This window comes from Ovis canadensis, chromosome 3, assembly GCF_042477335.2.
Source record: "Ovis canadensis isolate MfBH-ARS-UI-01 breed Bighorn chromosome 3, ARS-UI_OviCan_v2, whole genome shotgun sequence".
NCBI classification, from domain to species: Eukaryota; Metazoa; Chordata; class Mammalia; order Artiodactyla; family Bovidae; genus Ovis; species Ovis canadensis.
The window spans coordinates 232,220,743-232,245,000 of NC_091247.1; the positions used below are offsets into that span (position 1 = coordinate 232,220,743).

General features: G+C 57.0%; 1 protein-coding gene across 1 annotated transcript in view; it reads right to left on the reverse strand.

Moving 5' to 3' along the window:
* Nucleotides 1-21,756: 21,756 nt before the first annotated feature.
* Nucleotides 21,757-24,258, reverse strand: part of LOC138436468 (basic salivary proline-rich protein 2-like) — a 2,702-nt gene continuing 200 nt past the window's right edge. Inside the window, exons 1-5 of the mRNA XM_069582037.1 lie at nt 24,009-24,258; nt 23,340-23,890; nt 22,785-23,247; nt 21,963-22,484; nt 21,757-21,870 (exon numbers count right to left, since the gene is read on the reverse strand). The exon at nt 24,009-24,258 is cut by the window's right edge and continues 200 nt beyond it. Coding sequence (XP_069438138.1) covers nt 21,757-21,870; nt 21,963-22,484; nt 22,785-23,247; nt 23,340-23,890; nt 24,009-24,258 — 1,900 coding nt within the window. The remainder of the gene's footprint in view (nt 21,871-21,962; nt 22,485-22,784; nt 23,248-23,339; nt 23,891-24,008) is intronic.

Below are 24,258 nucleotides of genomic sequence, written 5' to 3' on the forward strand. Positions count from 1 at the left end.
GGAGAAAGCTTGAAGTTAACTGTCATCAAGTCCTTGACATACAAACACAGTCCACTTTGCCTGTGACTTTCTTTGGTTAATCGGGTAAAAAAAAAAGAAAAAGGAAAGAAGCCTTTTAAGAATAAGTATGTAAAGTTGGCTATTCTATTACCCATAAACTGATCAGTTTAATTGCAATGCCTAATTCATGAAATGTAAAAAGATGAAACAGTGAGATCTCTGTCTGAATGTCTGTGTGTCTCAGCACGTGTGTTTGTCTTTGTATAATATTGCTGATGTTAACTTATAAAGAAGCTCTATTTAATTGGCCTTAAAAATATGGTCACTTACAAGTCAAAGAAATCTAAATTTACTTACTTTTGTCTTGTAAGACCAGAGGGAAACTAAAGATGTTTTGGTTTATTAAACCTGTATGTTGTACTACTGAAGAAAAATTATGCTGTGAAAAGTGTGTATGTTTTTACGGGTTATAGAATATGTTCTTGAGTTTGCCAATCAAAAAATGCTGGTATAATATTTGACTCACTGAGCTTCATTAAGGCTTCAAGGGGTAAAAATTGTGATATGTAAAAATAATAAGGGAAACATTTCTGTGTGTAAAACAAGTAGGATATGTGTTGTTGTGAAAGAGAAGATATTTTTGTTGAAGAAAAATGATAGTTTTTTCCTACAGTTCTTTGTTTTTTGATGAAGAAATACAGGACAAATTTGTTTGGATCTAAAAAATAATAAAAGGTTTGTGAAAAAGAAACTTAGAGAAAAGACTTTTGTATGTTGTCAGGATTAATATTGGATTGAATTTAATTAGGTATATAAATTTTGTTATTAACAGTAAACTGATGCAAGACTGAATTTCTTCTTTTTCTCTGTTAAAAAAACAAAGTTCTCCTGCAATATTGATCTGAGTTGGGTAACAGAGACTTCTAATGGAAAGTAATTGTTTGGATTCTAGTTTTGACGCTAATGGATGGAAAAATTGTCCAATGAAGTTGTCACAAAGTATAACTACTCATGGTGTGCAGCACTGCTGTCTCTAAGTTCACTGCTTAAAACACTTGTGTATTGTTTGTGTGACAGTTGGGTATAGATGATAAAACATATGGCCTATGAAACATTTCCCTATTAGCATAACTCTGAGCCTGTTCATGGTACCTGATTAGTTTCTTCCCACTGGACAACTAGGCAAATATATGAACAAAAAAGAGGCCTAGCACCAAGGGACATGGATCGACCCAGAGCAGGCCAAAGAGCCACTCTGGCAATGTTGGAAAAATATATTGATTGTCAATGCTTCCTATGGAAGGAGTTACAACTAAAAGGGGAAGATGATGGAGAGATATTGAGGCCATATATTGAGGCCTGGGGAGGTCATTCTGGCCTATACACCATCTAGTACAAATGTTAGGTTAACCAGAACAGCCTGCTTTCGGCCTATGTAACATTCACTGTACATCTGCTTTAGTGATTAAGACACAATAATACAAAGAGGCATTTTTATTTTTATCCTCATTGTAATAAATCTAGTAATTTTAAAATATTTGGGTACTATGAAAGTTTATTACCTTTCTTGCTCTGTACTGGTCCCTCCTCAAGATTGACTAGTATCAAAGCAAAGGGGAGATTCAAACGGAGCAGGACCCTATGGTTCTTGCCGCTCTCCCCTCCCCCCCCCCCCGCCTCCCCCACGCCGCCACCCACCATGCCCTTTGCCTGCCTTTTGTCTGTGGAAAAAGTTTAATCAAAGAGTAAGTTTAACCAGAGAAGTGAGAAACGCTGAGACAAAGGAGAACAGCCAGAGGAGACTAAATAGTAATCATGTAGTGATTCAGCACAGTCAAGGATCTCTAATTCTTTCTCAAGGGCTATAGATGAGATTCTGAGCCATGTCTTGTGAGCTGTCTTACAGATACTAGACCATCAGGCAGAGAAATTAACTGCATGATGGCCAGACTGTATCCAAGATATGAGCTTCCACAATTCCGAGAATCAGCCGCAAAGACATGGGAACAGATGGACCCTGGGACTGAAGGTTCAGTTCAGTTCAGTCGCTCATTTGTGTCCAACTCTTTGTAACCCCATGAACCGCAGCACACCAGGCCTCCCTCTCCACCACCAAATGCCAGAGTCTACCCAAACCCATGTCCATTGAGTTGGTGATGCCATCCAACCATCTCATCCTCTGTTGTCCCCTTCTCCTCCCACCCTCAATCTTTCCCAGCATCAGAGTCTTTTCAAATGAGTCAGCTCTTCCCATCAGGTGGCCAAAGTATTGGAGTTTCAGCTTCAACATCAGTCCTTCCAATGAACAGCCAGGACTGATCTCATTTAGGATGGACTGGTTGGATCTCCTTGCAGTCCAAGAGACTCTCAAGAGTTTTCTCCAACACGACAGTTCAAAAGTATCAATTCTTCGGTGCTCAGCTTTCTTTATAGTCCGACTCTCACATCCATACATGACCACTGGAAAAACCATAGCCTTGACTAGATGGACCCTTGTTGACAAAGTAGTCTCTGCTTTTTACTATGCTGTCTAGGTTGGTCATAACTTTCCTTCCAAGGAGTAAGCGTCTTTTAATTTCATGGCTGCAGTCACCATCTGCAGTGATTTTGAAGCCCCCCAAAAATAAAGTCTGACACTGTTTCCACTGTTTCCCCATCTATTTCCCATGAAGTGATGGGACCGGATGCCATGATCTTCATTTTCTGAATGTTGAGCTTTAAGCCAACTTTTTCACTTTCCTCTTTCATTTTCATCAAGGCAGAGGAACCAGAGATCTAATTGCCAGCATCTCTCTCAAAAAGCAACAGTGCCAGAAAAAAATCCACTTCTGCTTTATAGACTACACCAAAGCTTTTGACTGTGTGGATCACAGCAAGCTGTGGAACATTCCTCAAGAGCTGGGACTACCAGACCCTCTGACCTGCCTCCTGAGAAACTGTTGCAGCCTGGCAGAGCAGAGGCCAGAACCTGCTCCAGGACTCGAGGGTGCGCACCCTGCGCCCTCCTGACTGTCCTAGCAGGCGTGCAGACGGACATCCTTAGGGCAGAGTGTGCTCCCTGCTCCGCTTCACTGCCTGCCCCTTCGTCCGTCTCCAGGGAGACAGAGCAAGATATTCCTGGTTAACAGCAGAGCCTGCGCTAATCAAACTCACCAGCATAGCTTTTCCCTAATCGTCTCATGTGACTTCTACCAATAAAAGCACGGCTAAAAGGACCCATTTTGTCTCCCTGCCATGGAGAGCAGGAGGGCCCCCCGACTCCCCAATTGCCGAATTATGTGTGTTTGTCTTTTCGTTATGCCCCCGCCCCCATTTCAGGTCTTCCTCACCCTCTGTGCTGGACGTGGCAAGAAATCTGTATGCAGCCTAAGAAGCAACAGTTAGAACCGGACATGGAACACGGACTGGTTGCAAATAGGAAAAGGAGTACGCCAAGGCTGTATATTGTCACCCTGCTTATTTAACTTCTATGCAGAGCACATCATGAGAAACGCTGGGCTGGAAGAAACACAAGCTGGAATCAAGATTGCCGGGAGAAATATCAGTAACCTCAGATATGCAGATGACACCACCCTTATGGCAGAAACCAAAGGACTAAAGAGCCTCTTGATGAAAGCGAAAGAGGAGAGGGAAAAAGTTGGCTTAGAGCCCAGCATTGAAGAACCTAAGATCATGGCACCCGGTCCCGTCACTCCCTGGCGAACAGATGGGGGCAGTGCGACAGCGGCAAGCGCTCGCCCCTCGGGCCCCGAAACCCCGCAGACGGCGGCGGTGCAGCCGCGCGAGCGGGACGCCTGCTCCGGGGAGGAAGTCCCGACCAGCCCAGACCGCCCATCAAAGGGCAGAGGCAGCGCTGTGACAGCGAATGTCCCTCTTGTCAGACCTGCTTTTTGTCCAGTATTCACGTATGGATGTGAGAGTCGGACCATAAAGAAGGCTGAGTGCCGAAGAATTGATGCTTTTGAACTGTGGTGCTGAGGAAGACTCTTGAGAGCTCCTTGGACTGCAAGGAGATCCAACCAGTACATCCGAAAGGAAGTCAATCCTGAATATTCACTGGAAGGACTGATGCTGAAGTTGAAACTCCAGTACTTTGGCCACCTGATGTAAAGAGCTGACTCCTTGGAAAAGACCCTGATGCTGGAAAAGTTTGAAGACAGGAGGAGAAGGGGAGACAGAGGATGAGATGTTTGGATGGCATCACCTATTCGATAGACATGAGTTAGAGCAAGCCCCGGGAATTGGTGTTGGACAGGGAAGCCTGGCGTGCTGGGGTCCGTGGTGTCGCAAAGAGTCGGGCACAACTGAGGGACTGAACTGAACTGAATTAAACTGATTGCTGATCCTGTTCACAGCGCCAATTGTCTTTCTGTAGCACACTGTTTGCACTGTTCGCTGAACCCATGGTGGACAAGGTGAGAGCTAAGACGCTTTAAGGAAACTCAAGGAGCCTTAGGAAGTGCAGGCGTGTCTCTTCTTTCCTGGCCGGCGCGGCAGCCATAGCAGCAGACACAATGCATTCTCTTCTCTCGTGTGGGCGCCGTGGACACAGCCTCGAGGCAGCAGTAGTGCGTCTGCTTTCCAGGTGGCGCGCGTGTCCGCGCACTGCGCCAAGCAGCCCCGTGACCAAGCAAGCACCTCCTGCTGTGCACGCACAGTGCTGGAACTGATCTCAGCCATCACAGAGTCGCTATTTACAACCCGTGGGTGTGAGAGCCTGAACACGCCGTTTTGGCTAATTTGCTCTCTCCCACAACTTTTAAGTGTTTAACTGTGTTGTGTCATGAAACCCAGGAACCTTTCCCACGGTGTGCGACATTCCAGGTAAGGCCGAGGTATCATTTTTCTTGCAGTTGCCATGACAATAGGACAGGCTGAGCCGGGAGGAAGGAGGGGAGTGAAACAATAGAGACTTCTGTCCCCACATCCCTGGAACCGGGAAGCCCAGGGCCCAGTGTCTCGTTATGTGGTTCCTCCCGAGGCCTCTCCCCGGGCCACGTGGACCGCGGCGTCCTCAGTGTGGCTTCCCCTTGGGCATACAGCCCTTGGGCATACAGCCCTTGCGCTCCTGTTGGCCCACAAGCTCTCTTCTCGCGAGTACACAGTCTGATTGGATTAGGGGCCTCCTTAATACCTTCATTTTAATTTGCTCCCCTTTTAAAGCCCATCTGTAAGTCCAGTCATATTCTGCCAATGGGATTAGAGCGTCAACAGTTGAATCTGGGGACATGGTCAGTTCAGAACAGCTCTGAAAGGTCTTCCCCATCTCAAGACCACATAAAAATTTATATTTTCTTTTCGAAGTTTATGGTATCAAATCTTATAGTTTAACACCACTTGGAGTTTATATCCTATATGGCATGACTTTTATTAAGAAATATATTATACACAGGTACACAGATAAAATTGTAGAGAAAAAATATTCTCACTATGCACAATGAGAAATAAAACATTCTACTCCTCCGTGTATCTCAACTGTCTGGCGTTTTCTTGCTTTGAGAAGAGACTCCCACATGCATATGCATTCCTAGGTGACAATCGGCTTCTCCTCTTCTTGTTCTTTGTATATAGAGTCATGCAATGATTATCCTTTGTCATGTGATTGTCGTTTTGTTTCCAATTTTGGTTGCTGAGATTTCTCCATGTTACCTCATGAAGCTTATTTATCTTTACTATGTAACAGTTTGCACTTTAGATATATCAGAATCAATCCAATATAGTTAACACGTTGTTGCATGTTTCTCGCACTTTAATTCACAGAAGCGATTCATGTGCCCCCTCTGTGCCTTGGAGAGGATGAATAAGTTCTGGGGCTGCTCGCCCACAGGGGCACAGGGTAAGGACGCCCGGCTGATAGCGTCGTTACCCCGTAGTGACGGGTCCTGCAGTTCTTTCATCTCAAGCCCCCATTTCGCTGCCTTTCTCAAATACATGCCCAGCTGTGGGGCATGCAGTGGTGTCTCACTGTGCCTTTAGTGTGTCTGAGACGGAACACCTTTCACAGTGTTCGCTGGGCACCCCTCGTGCATTTTACATGACATTCTCGCTTCTGTCTGTCTGAATCCTCTTACAATTATCTGGAAAAGCTCTTACTGATGGCACATTTCACTTCCATATTATCTTAAGTAGGCTTCCAAATATACATTTATTTGTAACCTTCAATTGACCTGGAATTGATATTTATGCCTTGTTTCTGAAGGGAAGCAGCTTCCATTCTGGCGAAGCCTGTGGAGAGAAAACACTACACACACACACACCCCGCCCCCCGCATTCCCCTTCACCCACAGCCCTGCCTTGGCCTTAAGATTCCCCCTCTGGAGACTGACAGAGATACAAGAAAAGACTGAACAGGACAAGGGGGCAGAGAGAGCGATGTGGCTGATGAGTTCCATGGGTGGAGTGGAAGTTTCCTCTAGGGAGGGGAACGTTCGGTAGATGCCACGAAAACGGAATGAATGAGCCGTTTATTGCTGGAGGTTCTAGAGAAGCCCATTTCAGCAAGACACAGGGAAAATAATGGGTATGCTCTGGACAGAAGGGTGCTCAGAGATTTCGAACAACAGGAAAGGGGCCGGTGTGGCCAGAGTGTGTGAGTGGACTGAGGAGAAGGGAGCTGGGTCCCTCTGGGTTCTCACAAGCTTCTCCCCTCCAGGTTAGTCCCATCCACAGCCTGATTGAAAACACCTAACTTCTAACAAAGCAGACAAAGTCTGAGGTCTACCTCCTGGAAGTTGGAACCCAGGACCCAGGCTGCTTTACTTTGCTTCAGTCAACAGAGGTGTCAGCCTGTCCCTGGAAGAGGGTCTGGCCACGGTACCCTGTCCGCGTCACCTCAAGGACCATCTCCTGTCCTCTCGCCCTGACTCCGCCTGTCCCCTTGCCTCCCTGGGGCATCCTACGCGCCAAAGACACGGCAGCTCCTCGCCCTGAGTCAGTGAGTCCATCCGACACGGAGAACGCCTGGAACCGTGAGCTCTGTGGGCACTGAGTTAAGGAAAAAGCGATAACACCCAGGGGGTGGATATAAAGCCCAGCAGTGTGTGTGGAGGGAGTCACATGAGAAGAGAGAGGTGGAGAGGACAGGGCAGGGGCGCTCGGACAGCACAGGGCAGGCCAGTCGGTCTGCCTCCGGGGGGTCGGGGAGGCTCCTGTAGTTGTAGAGTCTGGCAGCATGCAGCTTACTGGTGTGAACTCCTCAGCGGCTTCCCGCGAGGCTCGGTGCTGAAGAATCTGCCTGCCAGTGTAAGAGAGGTGTGTTCAACCCCTGAGTCTGGAAGATCCCCTTGGAAAGAAATGGCGAGCCTGGGAAATCTCATGGACAGATGAGCCTGGTGGGCTACAGTCCATAGGGTCACAAAAGACTCAGACATGACTCAGCGAGTAAACAAGTCCTGGGCTGCAATCCTAGCAAGTCTGAACAAAAGCCTTTTCATTTCAACAAGGTCTGTGTTCTGGGAATTCATGGTTAACATGGACAGCTTTTCTGTCTGCTTCCTGTGTTCTGGTCATCATTCCACGGGAGGCCAAGCTCATCCTGTTTTTTCCCAGGATTTGTGCTGAGCCTCCAAGCGTGCAAAACTGCTGCAGCAGGTTTACACTTAGCCTGGAGTCTTTTCGTTTTCGTTTTTCTTTTTTTTTTTTTACAGATTTTTTTCCTTACATGTAGTTATATAACAATGCTTTGTACATTTAAAAATTATTTGAATATTTTCAAGCTGTTAAAAAAGGAAATTCAACTCAGTAATTTTAAAGATCTTCTTGGCTTTCTTCAGTGATTCATGAGTCTGGCACCATCCTGTCTAGCAGACAGAGAGAAGCGTCAAGAGCTAAAGAAGGTTAGACACTTTACAGGCAAAGGGAGCAGGAGCAAGGACGCCACACTAGGCAGCGGGCTGGGGAGTGATTCAGGTCCACTTTCCTCTGGGGGAGGGAAGCAGCCGCTCAAACAAGCTGATCAGGAGATTGCTGATTGAGTGGTTAAAGATTTTATTTCTGAGAGAACTGCATCTCTGCATAAGTTCAGTCTCAGATTGTTGACATGGGGCTTAACATAAGCCCATTTGGGGTCCATTTTCTCATTTTAACAGAGGGCAGGCAGCTAAATAGGAGATACATTTTAAAACTACAGAAATGACATTCAGAAATGAACAGTTTAAATTGGTGACTATGCCAGAACAAATAGTGACACCAAACTTTGATAAAGTGCTGTGATTTCCTTCTGGGAGGTTTCACACCCCTCTCTATTGACCTTAAAGTCGATCATCAGTGTGTTGTCCGTCTCACTGCGTCAAAGCCCCTGCTCCCATCATAACCTCACTGAGATCTGCGATTTCCACCCAATGGACAGAGTCATCACACGCTTAGATCCACCCAGCTCGTCACACAACAGCGTGGACGGGCGCATGCGTCGGTGTGCGCGTGGGCAGGTGGGTGGGTGGGTGCGTGGCTGGGTGCCTGCGTGCGTGCGTGCGTGGGTGGGTGGGTGCGTCCGTGCGTGCGTCTGTGCGTCCCTGTGCCTTTCACCTTTCAGATTATAAACCCTGCCCCCTCACCTCTCCCGCATCTCCGCCCCCCCCCGCCCCCCCACACTGCCTTGTCCTTTGCCTAGCTGTGTCTCTGCGCCACCCACCCTCCCCCGAACCCACAACCACATGCGCACCCTACACACCACACGCATACCCGCACACACACCCCGCCTGCACACAGCGCACACACACATCCCGACCCCAGACACATACACACACACAAACACGCAGCACAGGCCGCACACCACACACTCCCCCCTACCCCCTACACACACACACACACACACACACACACACACACACACACTGCGTTGTCCTTTGCCTGGCTGTGTCTCTGGGCCACTGTCTCTGCACGCCCCACCCCCTTCCGGCCACGGCCACGCCCGCACCCACAGGCGCATCCCACACGCACACACCCATGGTGCCCACCCGACACACACTCGGCCGCACGTGGAACCTACACACACACCACACACGTTACCCCTCCCACCCCCCCCCCCCACACACACACCCACGCAGCACCACCTGCGCGTGCCCCAGACGCACCACCACACGCCGCCTCCTGCCGGGGTCCAGCCCCGTCGGATCCAGGGAATTCTAAGGCGGGGACGGCGTTGGCGTCCTTGGATAAAGACATATTGAATGACAGAGATAGAGAGAGATTAGAAACGGATCGTGTCGTAGGAAAATCAGTGGAGGAAAAGAGGCTGAATCACTTGGAATTCGGCCAGAGAAACGGGGAGCAAGAAAGAAAGAAGCGACGTGGGGGTATCCGTCTTTCCGGAAACGGATCCGATGTCTTCCGTGGTGGGTTTGCTTCTATCCCTCTTGTGACATATAGGGATGACTACAGAGTCACGTGGGGGCCGGGAGTCCCGACCTTTCTCAAAATCAGGTGCTTCACATACATGTACGGGGGAAAAAAAAAAAAAATGTCTTAGGGATAATGACATCATCTTCTGGCCCTGAGGCCTGCTGACGTGTGATGATCCTTTCTTTCTGATCCCCAAAACACTTACGTGTTCCGAGGGTGTTTTTTTCTTAAACCGGGCACCACCCTCCAGATAAAGTGACATTCCTGTAGGGTGAGGGTGTCGTGAGTTCCAATCAAGAAAGGGACGGATTGAACCCCAAAGTTCACATGAGTCGTCTGAAAGGTGAATACTTATTTCTCCTAGATGCTAGTGATATTCACGATAAGGGCAGGGAACATGGAGATGGAGCAGCAACCATCAGCCCAACACATGAAAATCCTTTCCCCAATGTGGCCCTGAAGGTCTATTTAGTCTTCAGAGAGTGACCGAGTGACATGTTGACATAGCAAGGACCCAGGGATGGGTCGCAAAGGACAGGGATCGATTCCCAAAGAGAACGTTCCTTCACTCAAAACGTCTAGGATTGCTCCCCTTCAAGACGACTCTCTTTCCTTTTCGACATTCCAACGACATGGATTCATCTATTCCCAGGTGCCTAAGGATATGGAGGCCTGGCGGCCATCACGGACTCGACCGTGAGAAAAGCCCTGTGCTCGCGAAGACTCTCCAGAGACTCCCAGACTCTCTGTGCTGTTTACGGTGGAGAGGGAGCCGACGCTCGTGTGCGTCGTGGCGGGAGGGTGGGTGACCCTGTCACGCGAGCTAGTCTGTCAGCAGAGAGGTTTGACCCGAGACGGCCTTGTCACACCCAGGGCCGGGAGTGAGCCGTCAGGATCGGCCCGACGCGTGAAACACCCTTCACCCACGTCATTCCTGACCAACCCACTAGACTCATCATTTCTAGGTAGACGCTGGCTTTGGGGGTAGATGCTCGGGAACGGGGGGTTTCCTGAGGCTTGATCACGCCTTTGCGTGTGCCAAGCCTCCTTCCTCGTGGCCTTTGCCGTGGGCGGAGTTCCTCACGCTGGCCCCGGCAATTACAAGGAGACATGTTGTGTATAACTGTGTGATACTTTTTGTCTGGAAACTGTTTCAGAACCGTTTACTAAATGGATTGGAGAGAAACCTGCTCCCCTCGCGCGCCTGAAGGCAGGGAGTTCTCAGCGGGACAGAGCCTGCCTTCACTTCTCAGGGGGACCGGGACAGTCCCCTCACCCCGTGCACCCCCAACCCCGAGCCCAGTCCCGTCCCCTCCCCTCCCCGCCCCACCCACCCACCCACCCACGCACGCATGCACGCACACACACACACACACACACACACACACACACACAGGCGCGCGCGCACGCTCACCCGGACCCGGCTCCCACCCCCATCTCCTCAACCTCACACCCCCCACCCCCACCCCCACCCCACCCCACCCCACCCCACCCCACCCCACCGCTCCCCTCCCCTCCCCGGCGACGAGGGGGGCCCGGGGAGGGATGGCTGTCTCAGCCCTGGTTCTGAGATGTCCTTTGGGGAACCGCTCTAGGCCGAGACGCCAGCTTGCTGCCCTGCTGCTTGGTGCCCGTCTCCATCAGCCGTGTCCCCGAAAGGCACGTGAGCTCATGGACAACAAAGAGCGCACCCAGAAAACACCAAAGGGCCCTCCTGAACCCAACACGGCCATGTGTATGGATCCACGTAGAGGTCGTGGATCTCCCCATCGGATGCATGAATAGGATCCACACAGACTCGATTGTGTTTCCGCTTCGATGGGCTGCCCTATCCGGAGAGATCGCGTGGGTCAGCGAGCGAGCAAACACGGAAGGGAACGAACCCAAAACCGCGGCCAAGTCGAGGGAGTGCTGAGCCCGAGGAACTCGCCGATCCCGTGGCATCGTTTGCCATACACAGCCTTTCTCTACGGCAGAGGGAGATGTGGCATGGATCCCCGTGTGGGTCGTCCGTGCCCGAAACCACGCTGCGGAGAGTGGTCGTGTCTCATTCGAATTCTCTCTCAAAAGAGAAACCAGGTCCCATGATGGGATGGTATCTTTGAATGCAAAAGGGGATGACACGTGACAGGAAAATCAAAGTGGAGTCCGCATCGCCAAGAGAGCGCCCCAAAATAGAGAAGGGGAGGGCCATGGAGGAAGAGGTCTGTGTCTCGGTCTGGAAACTCGGAGCACCTCCTGGGGAACAGAGGCCTCCGGATCATCGAAACAGTGTTCCCGACATTCAAGACCCCCTATCACACACACCCTCCCCTTTCCCTACATCACTTGTGACAGTCTATCTACCCTGGAAGAAGAAACAGTTCCTTGTTTGCATGACAGTCCATCATCATTGCTCTCAGGTCGCTTTCCAACCTCACGGAGTTTCAGCTTTCTAAGCCCCCGACTCTTTCCTGGGCAACGTTCCCCCGGTTTTTATTCAAACCTGTGTCCCTGCATGGCCATATCGAAGACCCCCAAATAAAGCTTTCTTTTTCTTTCTTTCTTTTCTTTCTTTCTTTCTTTCTTTTTTTTTTTTTTTGGCGCAGCCGATACTGACTCTTCATGGAAAGACAAGAAAACTAGGTGATTTTATGTGTTTAACTTTCAGGTGTATTGAAATATCATTTCCTTCGTGAAGGACATATGACATCCTTCGTCCTCATGTGTACAGAATGGGGACAAGAGGCACCTGTATGTTGCCAAAGAAGAATGACCACCCAAGCGGTAGCTCATAGCTTTCTCACAAGCCACACAGATCATGACTGGATGTGAAAGAGAGGGAAGTCACTCGGTCGTGTTCGACTCTTTGCGACCCCACGGACTGTAGCCTACCAGGCTCCTCCATCCGTGGACAGTTCCAGGCAAGAATCCTAGAGTGGGTTGCCATTTCCTTCTGCCATTGGACGGGAGGAGAATGATTCATGTCCACTGTCATGGCAACTTTCTCAGATGATCATGCTGCTGCTGCTGCTGCTGCTGCTGCTGCTGCTGCTGCTGCTGCTGCTGCTGCTGCTGCTGCTGCTGCTGCTGCTGCTGCTGCTGCGTTGCTTTGGTCGTGTCCGAATCTGTCCGACCCCACAGACAGTAGCGCACTGGGCACCCCCGTCCCTGGGATTCTCCAGGCAAGAACACTGCAGTGGGTTGCCATGTCCGCCTCCAAGGCGTGAAAGTGAAAAGTGCAAGGGAAGTCGCTCAGTCGTGTCCGACTGTGAGCGACCCCCGTGGACTGCGGCCCACCAGGCTCCTCCCGTCCATGGGATTTTCCGGGCAAGAGGACTGCAGTGGGGCGTCATGGCCTTCTCTGAATAGTACCATACTATAATAATCATGCTGTTCCTTAGAATCACCGTGCTCTTTGTGACGTATACAGTATAGATGTACCTTATCCGTGAAGTCGTTTTTTGTTTTTTTCTTTCCCCCTTACATCAATGCAATATCTTCCCATTTCTCCCTCCCCCAGCCGTTCTGTGATGACCGTCTTCTTTCTTTCTTTCATTCTTTCTTTCTTTTTTGATGGCCATCCATGGCATGTAAGTGGCATGAGAAAGTCTTTTTCTTTCTCTACCTGACTGATTCATTTGGCATCACGCCCTAAGTCACATCCATGCTGTCACCAGACAAGAATGGGTTCGTTCCTGTGGCTCCATGGGACATCTGTTTCTACCTATCGATCGATCTCTATCTGGATCGTGTGTCTTCTTTCCCTCTTCTTCCCTTGATGGACACTCGGGCTGTTTCCCTCTCTTGACCCGTGTGACGGATGCTGCCGTGGACATGGGAGGAGTGCAGATCTCTCTCTGAGATTTAGATTCCGTGTCTCTTTTCTTGAGATGTCTACCCAGAAGTGAGAGTGCTGGAAAGATCGATCACGTCTCGACCACGACTCTTTTCGAAGTCCTCCTGAGGGGATCCAGGGAATGAGCCATTCTTTTCCAATAGACGCCGTTGGAATACCAGTGCGACCGCACACGTCTTAGGGAAGACGGCGCGAACGCGATGGTGCCCGAGGGTGTGGCCGCAGGACGACTCCCCGGTGCCAGCTTTCCACGTCCACAAGCCCCCCGCGGTCGTCGGCAAGTCGTCCCATCCACACGGAGCCACGGTTTTCGTGGGCCGGGGTGGCCTGGGTGCCAGTCGATCCCCAGAGGAATGGAGCGATGACAGACTCCTTGGGGAACAGAGCAGAGAGACGTGGAATTCTTTCCACGAGACGAGTGCGGTGAGAAGAGAACGATGTGAAGTGGTGCCTGGGGAGCCAGAAAGAGTCGCCACAGGAAGGAAAACAGGTCAGACGAGAGGGGAGAAGGGTTCCAAGTGAGCGGAGCACAGCGGGGGAGACGGGCCCAGAAGATGCGAGCAGATGCTGGGGGCACGGCACGCCTGGACCCGTGAGCCCGCAGGGAGCCGAGAGGGATGGCCGTCCGCTGTCTGCAGGTCCGCGTGGGCCGATCTCCAGAGCCCGGACCGGGAAGGACTTCTTCACGAGAACAGGCACGCTCACGGTCCCCACGGGTCACGTCTCCACTGGGCTCTCAGCACTGGAGGGAGAGCTTCCCACACTTCCGATGGCACGGGGAGCTGCGGTTTCTTGATCTCATCTACCGCAGAGTCAGCGAGCTTCCCGAGGGATAGGATAGGACGAGGTATCGGCCGACGGCATCCCGTCCTAGACCCCGTACTGCTTTAAAACCATGGGGCGTCTCTGATTTCTGTGGGGGTGTGCTGTGTCTTCACTGCTGTGCCAGCCGTGCTCTCTCCGTGGAGGAGGGGGCCGCCCTGCGGTTGTGTGTCTGGGCTTCTCGTGGCTGTGGTTCCTCTTGGGGAGCGCGGGCACTGGGGCACGTGGGCTTCGGTGGCCGCTGGGTGTGGGCTCAGCGCTCGCAGTGGCCAGGATCCAGAGCACGGATTCCATCGGCGAGGCCTATGGGCTTCGTGGCTCTGTAGCACGTGGGATCTTCCCTGGCCGGGGATGAAACCCGTGTTTCCTGCGTGGGCACGGGATGGTTTCCTACGGAGCCGCCGGGGAAGCCCCCGTCCCAAACTCGAGATGGATATCCTGACGTCCCCCGCTTGGGATGGGAGAGTTTCTGAACGATCAGGCCCGGAGAAGGGATTGCATCGTGACGGCTTGACCTTCGTGTCTCACAAACCGGCACTCTTGCTGCTTCTTGAAGCGTCCTAGAGAAGAAGACATCGGATTCCACAGGAGATCAGCTCCTTTGACTAGCGTTGGCACGACGGCCACCACAAGGGGGACGGAGAAACACAACAGTTGGTTTCTTTTGGACGATGAGCCCCCCTCTGTGTGTGTGTGTGTGTGTGTGTGTGTGTGTGTGTGTGTGTGAGAGAGAGAGAGAGAGAGAGAGAGAGAGAGAGAGAGAGAGAGAGAGAGAGAGAGAGATGCCTTCGTGGTTCTAAAGCAAGAGGCACTGAGTAGTGAAGACATTCTTGAACTCACATAGTTTCCTTCATTTCAGTCGTGATGGTCCAGTGATTTTGGAGGACGACATGGAATGTTTCAGGGTAGATGCTTTTAGAAGGCTGTGAAGGGACTTCCCTGCCTGGTGGTCCAGTGGTGAAGGATCCACCTGCCGAGGAGGCAGGGGGACAGGGTGTTTTCCACCGAACCCCTGATCCGGGACGATGCCACAGGGCTCCGGGCAGGTTCGACACACACCTGCAGAACGGACGGTGCCAGGCGTGAAGGCGAGGGCCCACGGCCCGGGGACCCTGGACGAGGATGACTGACGCGGACGGACACTGCCGTCTCCGTCTCCGTGGAGGTGGGTTGTGGCCAGCACGCTCCTCTGGGGCAGGCTGTTCCTAGGACCGTTGGGGAGCGTGCGCGTGCATGGGAGGAGCAGGGGACCTGAGGGAACTCTCTATCCTCTCTGCTCCACGGGGTCCCCGGAACCCTCATCTGCTCAAAGAGAGGATTCGTCCCGTGGAAAGACAGACCCACACGCGAGTGAACCTCATTTCTGGTTCCCTTGGCTTCTGAAAGCGTGACGGTCAGGTGCATGCAACTCTCTGGCTTTCTGTTCTTCCCGAGATCCCGGCCTGCTCACTGGAAGGACACGAGGAGCCGGATGAGATCTCCCTCTGCACGGCGGTGGCTCCAGCGTGCGCACGTTTCGGTGGCTACGGCTTGTGGACATCGCCCCGGGAGCCGAAGCCCCGGTGTGACAGACGCCTGTTTCCACGACGGGTGAACAGTTCTCAGTGCGGGAAGCCCAATCCTTGCCCCTGCCTGTTCGATCTGCAGGGCCTCTGCAAAGGACACACGTGCCCGATCTCATGACCGATCCCCTTTTCGGAGCCAGCCCGGGGCGTCGTCTGTTTCCCGGGCCACAGGCACACACTGGCACTGGGGAGTTGTGTCGTTCCTCCTCCTCGTCCTCCTGCTCCTCCTCCTCGTCCTCGTCCTCCTCCTCCTCTCTGCCCCCACCCTTCCCCCCGCATGCAGGCTCCCCCACACCCCCGCCTGGCCCCGGCCCGTCCGGGTCTCCCCCACCCGCAGAAAAGGCCAGGAAACACATGGTCCCAGGACGACGCAGTCGAGAGAGAGCCAGTGGCAGTCCACTGGGATGCGGGGAGGAGACGCCTGAGCATACCTAGGCCAACACTGCCACCGTGTGGGGTGAGAGGCCGGTGCGAGGAGAGCTCAAGAGTTCAGAGGAGGAGGAAGAGGAGCAGGAGGGAGAGAGGGAGGCGGGGGTGGAGGGGAGGGCCAGGCTGAAGCTGTCTCGGGGCGATGACGTGGAAGAAAACGTTCCCCTTCAGAAGGGCGCTCCGAAGAGAGGAAGAGAGCGTTCCGGCGGGACCTTGAGAGCACCTTCAAGCTGGGAGCGGAGCGGAGCGGAGCGGGGCGGGGTGGGGTGGGGGAGGGAATCATCCAGACGTAGGAAAGACACCAGGCGCAGAAGGCGAGACCGATTCTTGACCAAAGGGAATCGGATGCTTTTCTGTCCATGTGTTCCATCCTCAGACTCTCATGGGAATCCAGCCAGCCAGCCAGCCAGCCAGCCAGCCAGCCAGCCAGCCACGATCGTGTCGCTCCTTTTCTGTTCTCTATGTGTTTCACGGCGAGTGACTGAGAGAGTCTTTCGATGGTTTGCTAGGATGTGTGAATGTCGTGAGACCACGGTACTTGTCAGCCGTGGATGAACAGAACGGCTTCAGCTTTCAGGGTGATCCTGAACTCCCACGCCAAGGGAGGCCCTGTGTGTCCCTGTGTGCTGGAGGACACCGTGCTACCCACATCTTGATCTTGGACTGAACACAACCACCGTGGGGAGGGTGTTCGTGGGTTGGCTTCCTTTCCTTTCCCTATGGCACTCACCTGACCGTCCTGTCCACTCTTTGGATCCTTGATCTCCCCCTCGCCCTCGAGGCCATCGGTCGGTCCTTTTCTTTCTCCTCCTCCTGCTCCCCGTCCTCCTACTCACCCTAGTATCTCTCCCCGCCTCCCCACTCCCCGCCCCTCCACACACACACACACACACACACACACACACACACACACACACGCAAGTCCCGCTCTTCTCAAATGGACCTCTCGCTGACGGCCGACGTTTCCTTTCGCCTTCTTTCCTTCCTCCCGTCCTGCTTCCTTTCCCTTGTGTGTGTGTGTGCGTGTGTGTGTGTGTGTGTGTGTGTGTGTGTGTTTTGTTCCCCCGTTCCTTTTCAGCTGCACCGACGATGTTTTCGAGTGCAGCGCATGACACAGAGATCACCAGGATGCATCTAGTGAGGGACCGTCCGTCACCACTCGGTGTCACGGCGGACGACGTTTGGTGTCGCGACGTGCCCGTGACGCCTGGATTCCCTAAGGGGCAGGTCGCCCCGCTTCCTCTGTCTCCCTCACCAGGGGCGCTCGTTCACTCTTCTCTCCCCCACCCCGCCCCCCGCCACCGTTTCCCCCGCTCCCTCCTCTGGCCACCCCTCATGTGTTCCGCGGTGGTCTCTTAGGAGCCTGTTTCTCTTGGGTTCTGTTGTGTTCACGGTGTCTCGTTTGGTAGGTACTGCATGGAAACGACGGCTCTGAGGTATTTCATTCAGCATCATCCCCTCTAAAGGTCTCTCCGAGTTCCTGCAGACTGTGAGATTTCATTCCCTTCGGGTGGTTGAGTCCCATTCCTCTGTGTGTGTGTGTGTGTGTGTGTGTGTGTGTGTGTGTGTGTGTGTGTGAGTGAATGAATAGATACAGGCGTAGGCACACAGACAGAGAGCTCTCTCCTTCTGTGTGTACGGATGTCTACCTAGGTATGGGGGGTCGATCCCACACATACACACGTCCGTATCTTCTTTGTCCCCTCTGTGGGCACTCCGTGGAGTGGCTGGGTTGGGTCGAAGGGGGACTCTTTGGTGGAGTGTTCCGAGGGAATCACAGGACTCTTTTCCCTAGGGATGTGGTTTCTCTCTCTGGGAGGCCCCAGGGGATGAGATGTGATCTCTCTGAGTCCGCCCACATGTTCCTCAGCGGCAGAAAAGGCGCGTTCGATCGATCAGGAGCCACTGTCTTCTGATGTGTCCAACTTGCTGTCGCGATGGCGATTCCAGCTCCTGGGCCTTTCCCCTCCGAAGGAGAAGGATCAATGTCCAGATGAACGCCCCGGGGTGCTTCCGTGAGCCCGCCCCCACCCCCAGCAGCCCCAGCCCAGCCCAGCCCAGCCCTGCCGCTGATTTGTTGTCTCCCTTGTGCTTCTGGGTGTCTGTCTGTTCTCCCTTTCTTTGGAAGGAAGGTGTCTGCTCGGGGCCCCCTGCCTGCCCACTTCGCTCATCGGGGGTTGTTTCCCTTTTGGAGGCTGAGTTGTCTGACGCCTCGATCAGTTTTGGACAGAAAAGCCCCTTTTGCAAGATGCTTGCGCTTTCCCCGTGTATACCCCCCCCCCCCACACACACACGGATGTGTGTTTCCGTCCGTGTGTGTCTGTGAGTATCTATATGTACATAGATACACCCATAGATACTCACACGCGCGCACGTAGACATCGACACAGACACGTGGGTATCTGTGCACTTAGGCACGTGTACACGGACTTCTATGGACGTGTGCGGATACACACGCACGTTCGCATATGCGTTTCCGTGTGTGCGCATCTATGCACATGCATCTGCGTGTAGGCACTCTAGACGCCCCCGGGCGCCTGTATGTGCGTACGTGCACGCACGTCTACTTATATAGACGTGTGCGTATCCCGACACATACACACTCGGACGTCTGTGTGGACCTCCAGACGCGATCCGTAGACGTCTCTGGATGTGTCCGTATGCGCGTATGCATGTGTGCATACACGTGTGCATACACACACGAGGACAGATGCGCCTATGGAAGCACGCACGCACGTGTACGCGTATACGTGCACCCACACCTGTGCGTATACATCACACGTATACACACGTGTGCATCTGTACGCGTGGACACGTCCGCCTTGATTTGTACGTATGTGTCTATGGATCCCGACGTATCTGCACATATGAGCATGTGTATCCGTACCTGTGTATATCCGCGTACGTCTGCGTATATATGCCTGAGTCTACGTGTATACACGCAAGCATACACGCACAGTAGAAACGCCTAGGCACACACGGGCGCACACAGACACATGCGTGTTTGTGAGCATGCCCTTCGAACGTGTTTGTCCATACCCATGGGTGCGCGTATATATAGGCGCGAATATGCGTGCGTATACATATGGACGCGCGGATACGCACATGTGTATGCGTTCTCTCTCCCCCTCCCCCTCCCCTCCCCCTCCCCCTCCCCTCCCCTCCCCTCCCCTCCCCTCCCCTCCCCCTCCCCCTCCCCCTCCCCCTCCCCCTCCTCCTCTCCCTCTCTCTGACTTTTAAGCACCCGGAGCCCTTCTATGACTTGACTGTCCTGCCTGGTGGTTTTGTTTCGTTTCCTTTCTGATCGACTTCACAAAGTTATTTATTCATTTAACTGGCTGTTGTCATGGAACACGGGGTTTATGGAGTGGATCCCTATTGACTCGGTCCGGTCCTCCTCACCTCCACGCCCCTCAGCCGCCCCACCCCCCACCCCCCGCCCCCGCCCCCGCCCCCGCCCCCCAGCCCCACCCCCCACCCCCGCCCCTCCCAACCCCCACCCCCGCAGCCCTGCCACCCCAGACCTCCCGCCCGCCCTCCCGCCTGCCTGCCATTCTGGTGTTTGTGGCCAGTTCAGTTATTTTGAAATCCATGTTCTCCTGACCTCAAGTGCACTTTCCCCACCCACCGGCGCCTGCTTGGGTTTGTTGTCTTCGGACTTTGTCACGGTCTCTACCCAGGTTGAGTTGTGTCTTCTCTTGGTGGGGGTTCCGAGTGTGTCTCCTCCTTTTCCTTTCTTGCTCCTGGGCTTGCTTGTCTGCGTCTGCTTTCCAAAGTCCTGCTTTGTTCTCCGAGCAGCGCTCGCCTTGGTTTCGCTTTGCCGGCCCCTCCCTCCCTCCCTCCCTCCCTCCCTCCCTCTCTTTCGGGGGAGGGGGGGCCGGGGGAGTCTGCGATGCCGCTCGCTGGTGCCCCTCTCTCCGCCGACCCCGCCCCGAGCCCCCACCGCCCGCCGGCGTCTCCGTGGAATGTCCCCCCAGCACCCCGGAATCGCGTGGGGGAGTGAGTCTCCTTCGTGGCAGCCTCCTGAGGAGATCCTTCCCAGCGTGTCTCCCTTCCTCTGCGGCCGGGGTCGCGTCGCGTCGCGTCGCTCGGCGGCGGAGGCTCCGGGCCGAGCTCGGGCGTTTGGGCGGCCGGCGCGGTGGCGTCCCCGGCGGCCGGCGACAGCCACCCGTCCTCGGGACGTTCGAGTCGCTTGTCGGGAGCCACCTGGCGGCCGCTTGTATATTGTCCCTCCCCTCTGGAGCTTCGGCGAGGCCTCCTTCAGGAGGATTGTGACTCAGCCTCTGGGCCCGAGGCAGAGCTCTCAGACACCGGCGACGCTGGCGGCGACAGTCCCGGTGGCGCCGAGGCCTAGGGACAGTCCTGCTGTCGCCGGAGATTGGTTCTCTAGGTTTCTGAGGAGGGTGACCGTCGCGGCGCACCGCAGCCGGCTTGCGGGGCGGCCTGACCGGGTCGACCAGCATCTCCCCGTGCCCCTGCGGCCGCGGAGACGGACCGCCCGGACCCTACCTGGGCCGGGCCGCCGCGGTGGGCAGGGAGAGGGTCTTCCCTGCCCGGAGCGCCTGGACTCGGGCTCGGCGGTCCGGACTCCTCCTGGGCCGCCCTCAGGAGCGTGTGCTTCGCCCTCGGCCCCGCTCCGGAGGTGGGGACCGGCCCGGACGGTGGCTTGGAGGTCGCCGGAGGGCGCGCCTGGGTCCGGGCCCTCGGGTCCTTCCTGCCCGAGGTGTTTTCCGCGTCGCGCTCCGGAGGTGGGGACCCGAGGGTTGACCGGGGGAGGCGCGTGTGCGGTCCCCCCCGTGGGGTCCGGTCGCCCGAGGCGTCTCCCGGCACCCATGCTTTCTCTTTGTCAAAGTCCTGACGGGTCCGGAGACGTGGATGGACCGGACCCTGCTTCCGCGGGTGGCCGGGGAGGGCGCGCTCGACCCTCCGGCGTGCCCTCGTGGGTCTCGGTCGTCGGACGCGACTTTGGCTCACCCCTCTCCGACTCCCTGAATCCCAGTCAGTCGGGAGGTGGGGACCGGCTCGGGCCGTCCTGGGTGCCCCGTCTAGGACGGTCTGGGCCCCGGGCGCGGTCCCTGGTCGGGGCCCGCTCGTCTCGTGGGAAGCGCCTCGCTGACGGGTCTGTCTTCTGTGTTCCTTTTGCACATCGAAGCCAAATCCCCGTCCGGAGACACGGACGGGCCGGTCCCCCTACCCGCGTGGGTGAAGCGGGGAGGGCGTCCTCGGCCAGCTCCCCCTCTCTCGGTGTCCGCGCCCCCCACCCCCACCCCTTTTGCCACCACGCGCCCCTCCCCCCCCCGGTCGACCAGATGACCCCCCGCCTGCCCCCCGCCGCCCCCCCGCCCCCCCCCCCCCCCCCCCCCCCCCCCCCCCCCCGAGAGCTCGGGGCCTGGTGTGTATGGGGCAGTGTTGGGGACAGGTGGCCGGGACAAGGTTCCGGGGGCCCTCCCTGCGAGTCGTAGATGGGCTCCTCTGTCGCCTGCTGTCATTTCGTCGCCCTTAATAGGCCTTTTTTGCCACCAGGTAAGTGCTGACACGGTCTCCTTTGGTGTTTGCCACCGAGGACTGTGGGTCTCTAGACGCACGCGGGGCTCTGGGCTTCTGGGCCGCCAGCTGGTGCCCGGTTCGTCCCTTGCCGCTGGAGCCGCCCGCCTGGGCCTGTGCGCCGGCTCCTGTGTGGTGTCGTCTGGCTGACCCGACCCACGGTGCCACCTCCGGTCTCTGGGCGACCCGAGGGTGGCGGGGCGAGGTGGCGCGGGTCTTCTACCCTGGGCGCCCCTCGCCCCCGCTGTGGGCACCTGGGGGCGGCTGGGACGACCCCCGCCCTGTGGGCTCCGTGTCAGATGTTCTCCTCTTGGGGTCGTTGGCCGCTCTCGCCTGAGGCGAGGTGGGGGGGGATGGAGGTTGCCGGCGAGGCTTAAAACGGGCCCCTCTGGTGACTGTCCTCGCCGTGCCTCCCCCCGCCCCACCTTGGCTCCACGGATCGATGTGGTGTGGTCGTGTTCTCCCGGGCCGAGCCTAAGCCGTGCCAGACGAGGGACGGGCGTTCCCAGTGAGCGTGTCCGCTCTTCTCGGTCTGTCCGCGGGGCCCCTCGCTTGTCTTCCCCCCCGCTGCCCATCAGGGAGGGTGAGGAAGGCAGGGGTTGGGTGTGTGGCCTCTGGCCCTGATCTTCGGTCTCCTGCTGTCCCTTGCCTCGGGGCGTCAGTGGGCGCCGTTGGTCTTCTGACACAGCAGATTGCTCCCGCTTCGCCTTCTCGGCGTGTGCCCGGCGAGCGGCCCTCCCTGTGGCGGGGAGGGCTGTGCCGCCGCCGCCGCGCTGCGCGCCCCACGCGGGTGTGCGAGCGTGCCTCGTGTGACCCTCGGCGGTGCCCCTGGAGCGCTCCAGGTCGTCCCTCAGGTGCCTGAGGCCGAGCGGTGGTGTCGTTTCCCTCAACCCGGTGTCCCCCTCGGGTCCCCGCCACGGTGGCGTGGGTGTCCCGAGAGTGGCTCTCTTTTTTGGGGGGGGTCGAGGCGGTAGGGAGAGGCGTGCCTGTTCCCCTCGTCGTGGAGGCCTTGGTGGATGAGGCCTTGCGGGGGGGCGGGACGCGCGGGCTCTGCTCTGGCCCTGACCGCGCACACGCTCGTGTGTGGCGGTCCGCTTCCCTGTACCGCAGACCCCTCCCGCCCAGCTGAGGCCTGGTGGCTGGCGGAGCGCCTCCGTGGGCCCGAAGGTGAGACGGTCCGGGGGAGGGACGGCGCGCCCTCGGTGAGAACGCCTTCTCTAGCGATCCGAGAGGGAGCCTTGGGGTACCGGAGCCCCCAGCCGCTGCCCCTCCCGAGTGCGCAGTGGCCACCGTGGCGACTGCCAGAGCACGTGGGCAGAGCAGAACTCCCCCGCCCTCCGTGGGAGGGGAGGGAGTTGGGTGCGCCGGCCCCGCGGTGGGGCCGTGTGCCGCTCGTTGCCTACCGCGGCCCGCGCCTCCCCCCTCCGCGTCGGGGGAGGGTCCCGCTGGGCCCCGCCGGGCGTCCGGCAGGTGGGGGGCCGTGTGCGTGCGGCCGGCCCCCGTGGTGTGAGCCCTGGGGGAAGGGGGGCTGTGTCGGGGCGCGACGCCCGGTCGGCCTCGGCTTCCCCGGCCCCGCCAGCTGGTGGTGAGGAGGGGCCCGTCGCGCCCGCCCTCGCCCCCTGAGCCGCAGCTGGTGGCGGCGTGCGGTCACGGTCCGGGCCGCCTCGCTCGAGAGCGTCGTCCCCGGGATGTCGCGCCTCGGGGTTCAGACTCAGATGGAAAGACGGATCCGTCGCGGATGGATGGCGGAAGACGGGTGGACGGCTCGCCGGCCGTGGCGGCGGGGCCGGGTCGTGGGCCACGCTCCGGGGATGGCCGGGGCCGGCCGGCGCCCCAGGCGTCGCGGGACCGCCCTCGCGTGCGGGTGGCGGTGGGATCCCGCGCTGGTGTTCCTGGGGGCCCGGCCGCGCGCCCGGCCTTTGTCGTCTGGTCCTCGGGGCGGCGCCCGCGTCCCTGTCCCGCGGCCCCCGCCGTGCGTGCCTGCCGGCCCCTCCCCGCCGCCGCCGGCCTCGTCCTCGCCCTCGTCCCGCGCGTGCGACCGCCCGCGTTCCCGTCCCCTGTCTGGGCCCGAGCCGGCCTCGTCTCGCCTCACGTGGGTGTCGTCCCCCGGCCTCTGCCGGGCCGGTGGCGTCCCCGGGCGGAGCAGTGCCCTCGGAAGCCCTGAGCGAGGGGGGCGGGGCGGGGAGCCCCGCGCGCGCGAGGGCCGTGGGGGCGGGGGCCGCCGGTGTGCGGCGGGAGAGTGTTCTCCCCGGGCCGGCTGCGGCTCTGGGGGTGGCGGTGGCGGTGGGCGCGAGCCCCGCGAGGGTGGGGGCGCCAGTCCGTCGTCGTCCCGGGTGGTGCCGCGGGACCGCCCCTGTGCCGGGAGGGCCTCTGGCGGTGAGATCCCGCGGTGGGCCCCGGCGGCCGACTCGCGTCCCCTCCGCCGGGTCGCTTTGGGCCGTTCCCCTCGCGGTGGCGCGCGGCCACCCCACCTCCGCCACCGGTTGCGTGGTGTCGGCCCCGCGCGGCCGCATCCCGTCGGTGCCCCTCTCCGTCCGTCCGTCCGCCTCGGTCCCCTCGCCGTCTGCTGCTCCCCGGGGCCGTGTGCCCTGGTGTGGCTCGCTTCCCGCGCCCGCCGCGGCCCCGATCCGTCGCCCGTGTCGTCGCCGCCGCCGCCGCCGCCGTCGTCGCGTGCTGGACGAGGGGGCGCCCCCGCCCCGATGCGCTCGCCCGAGCGCGGGA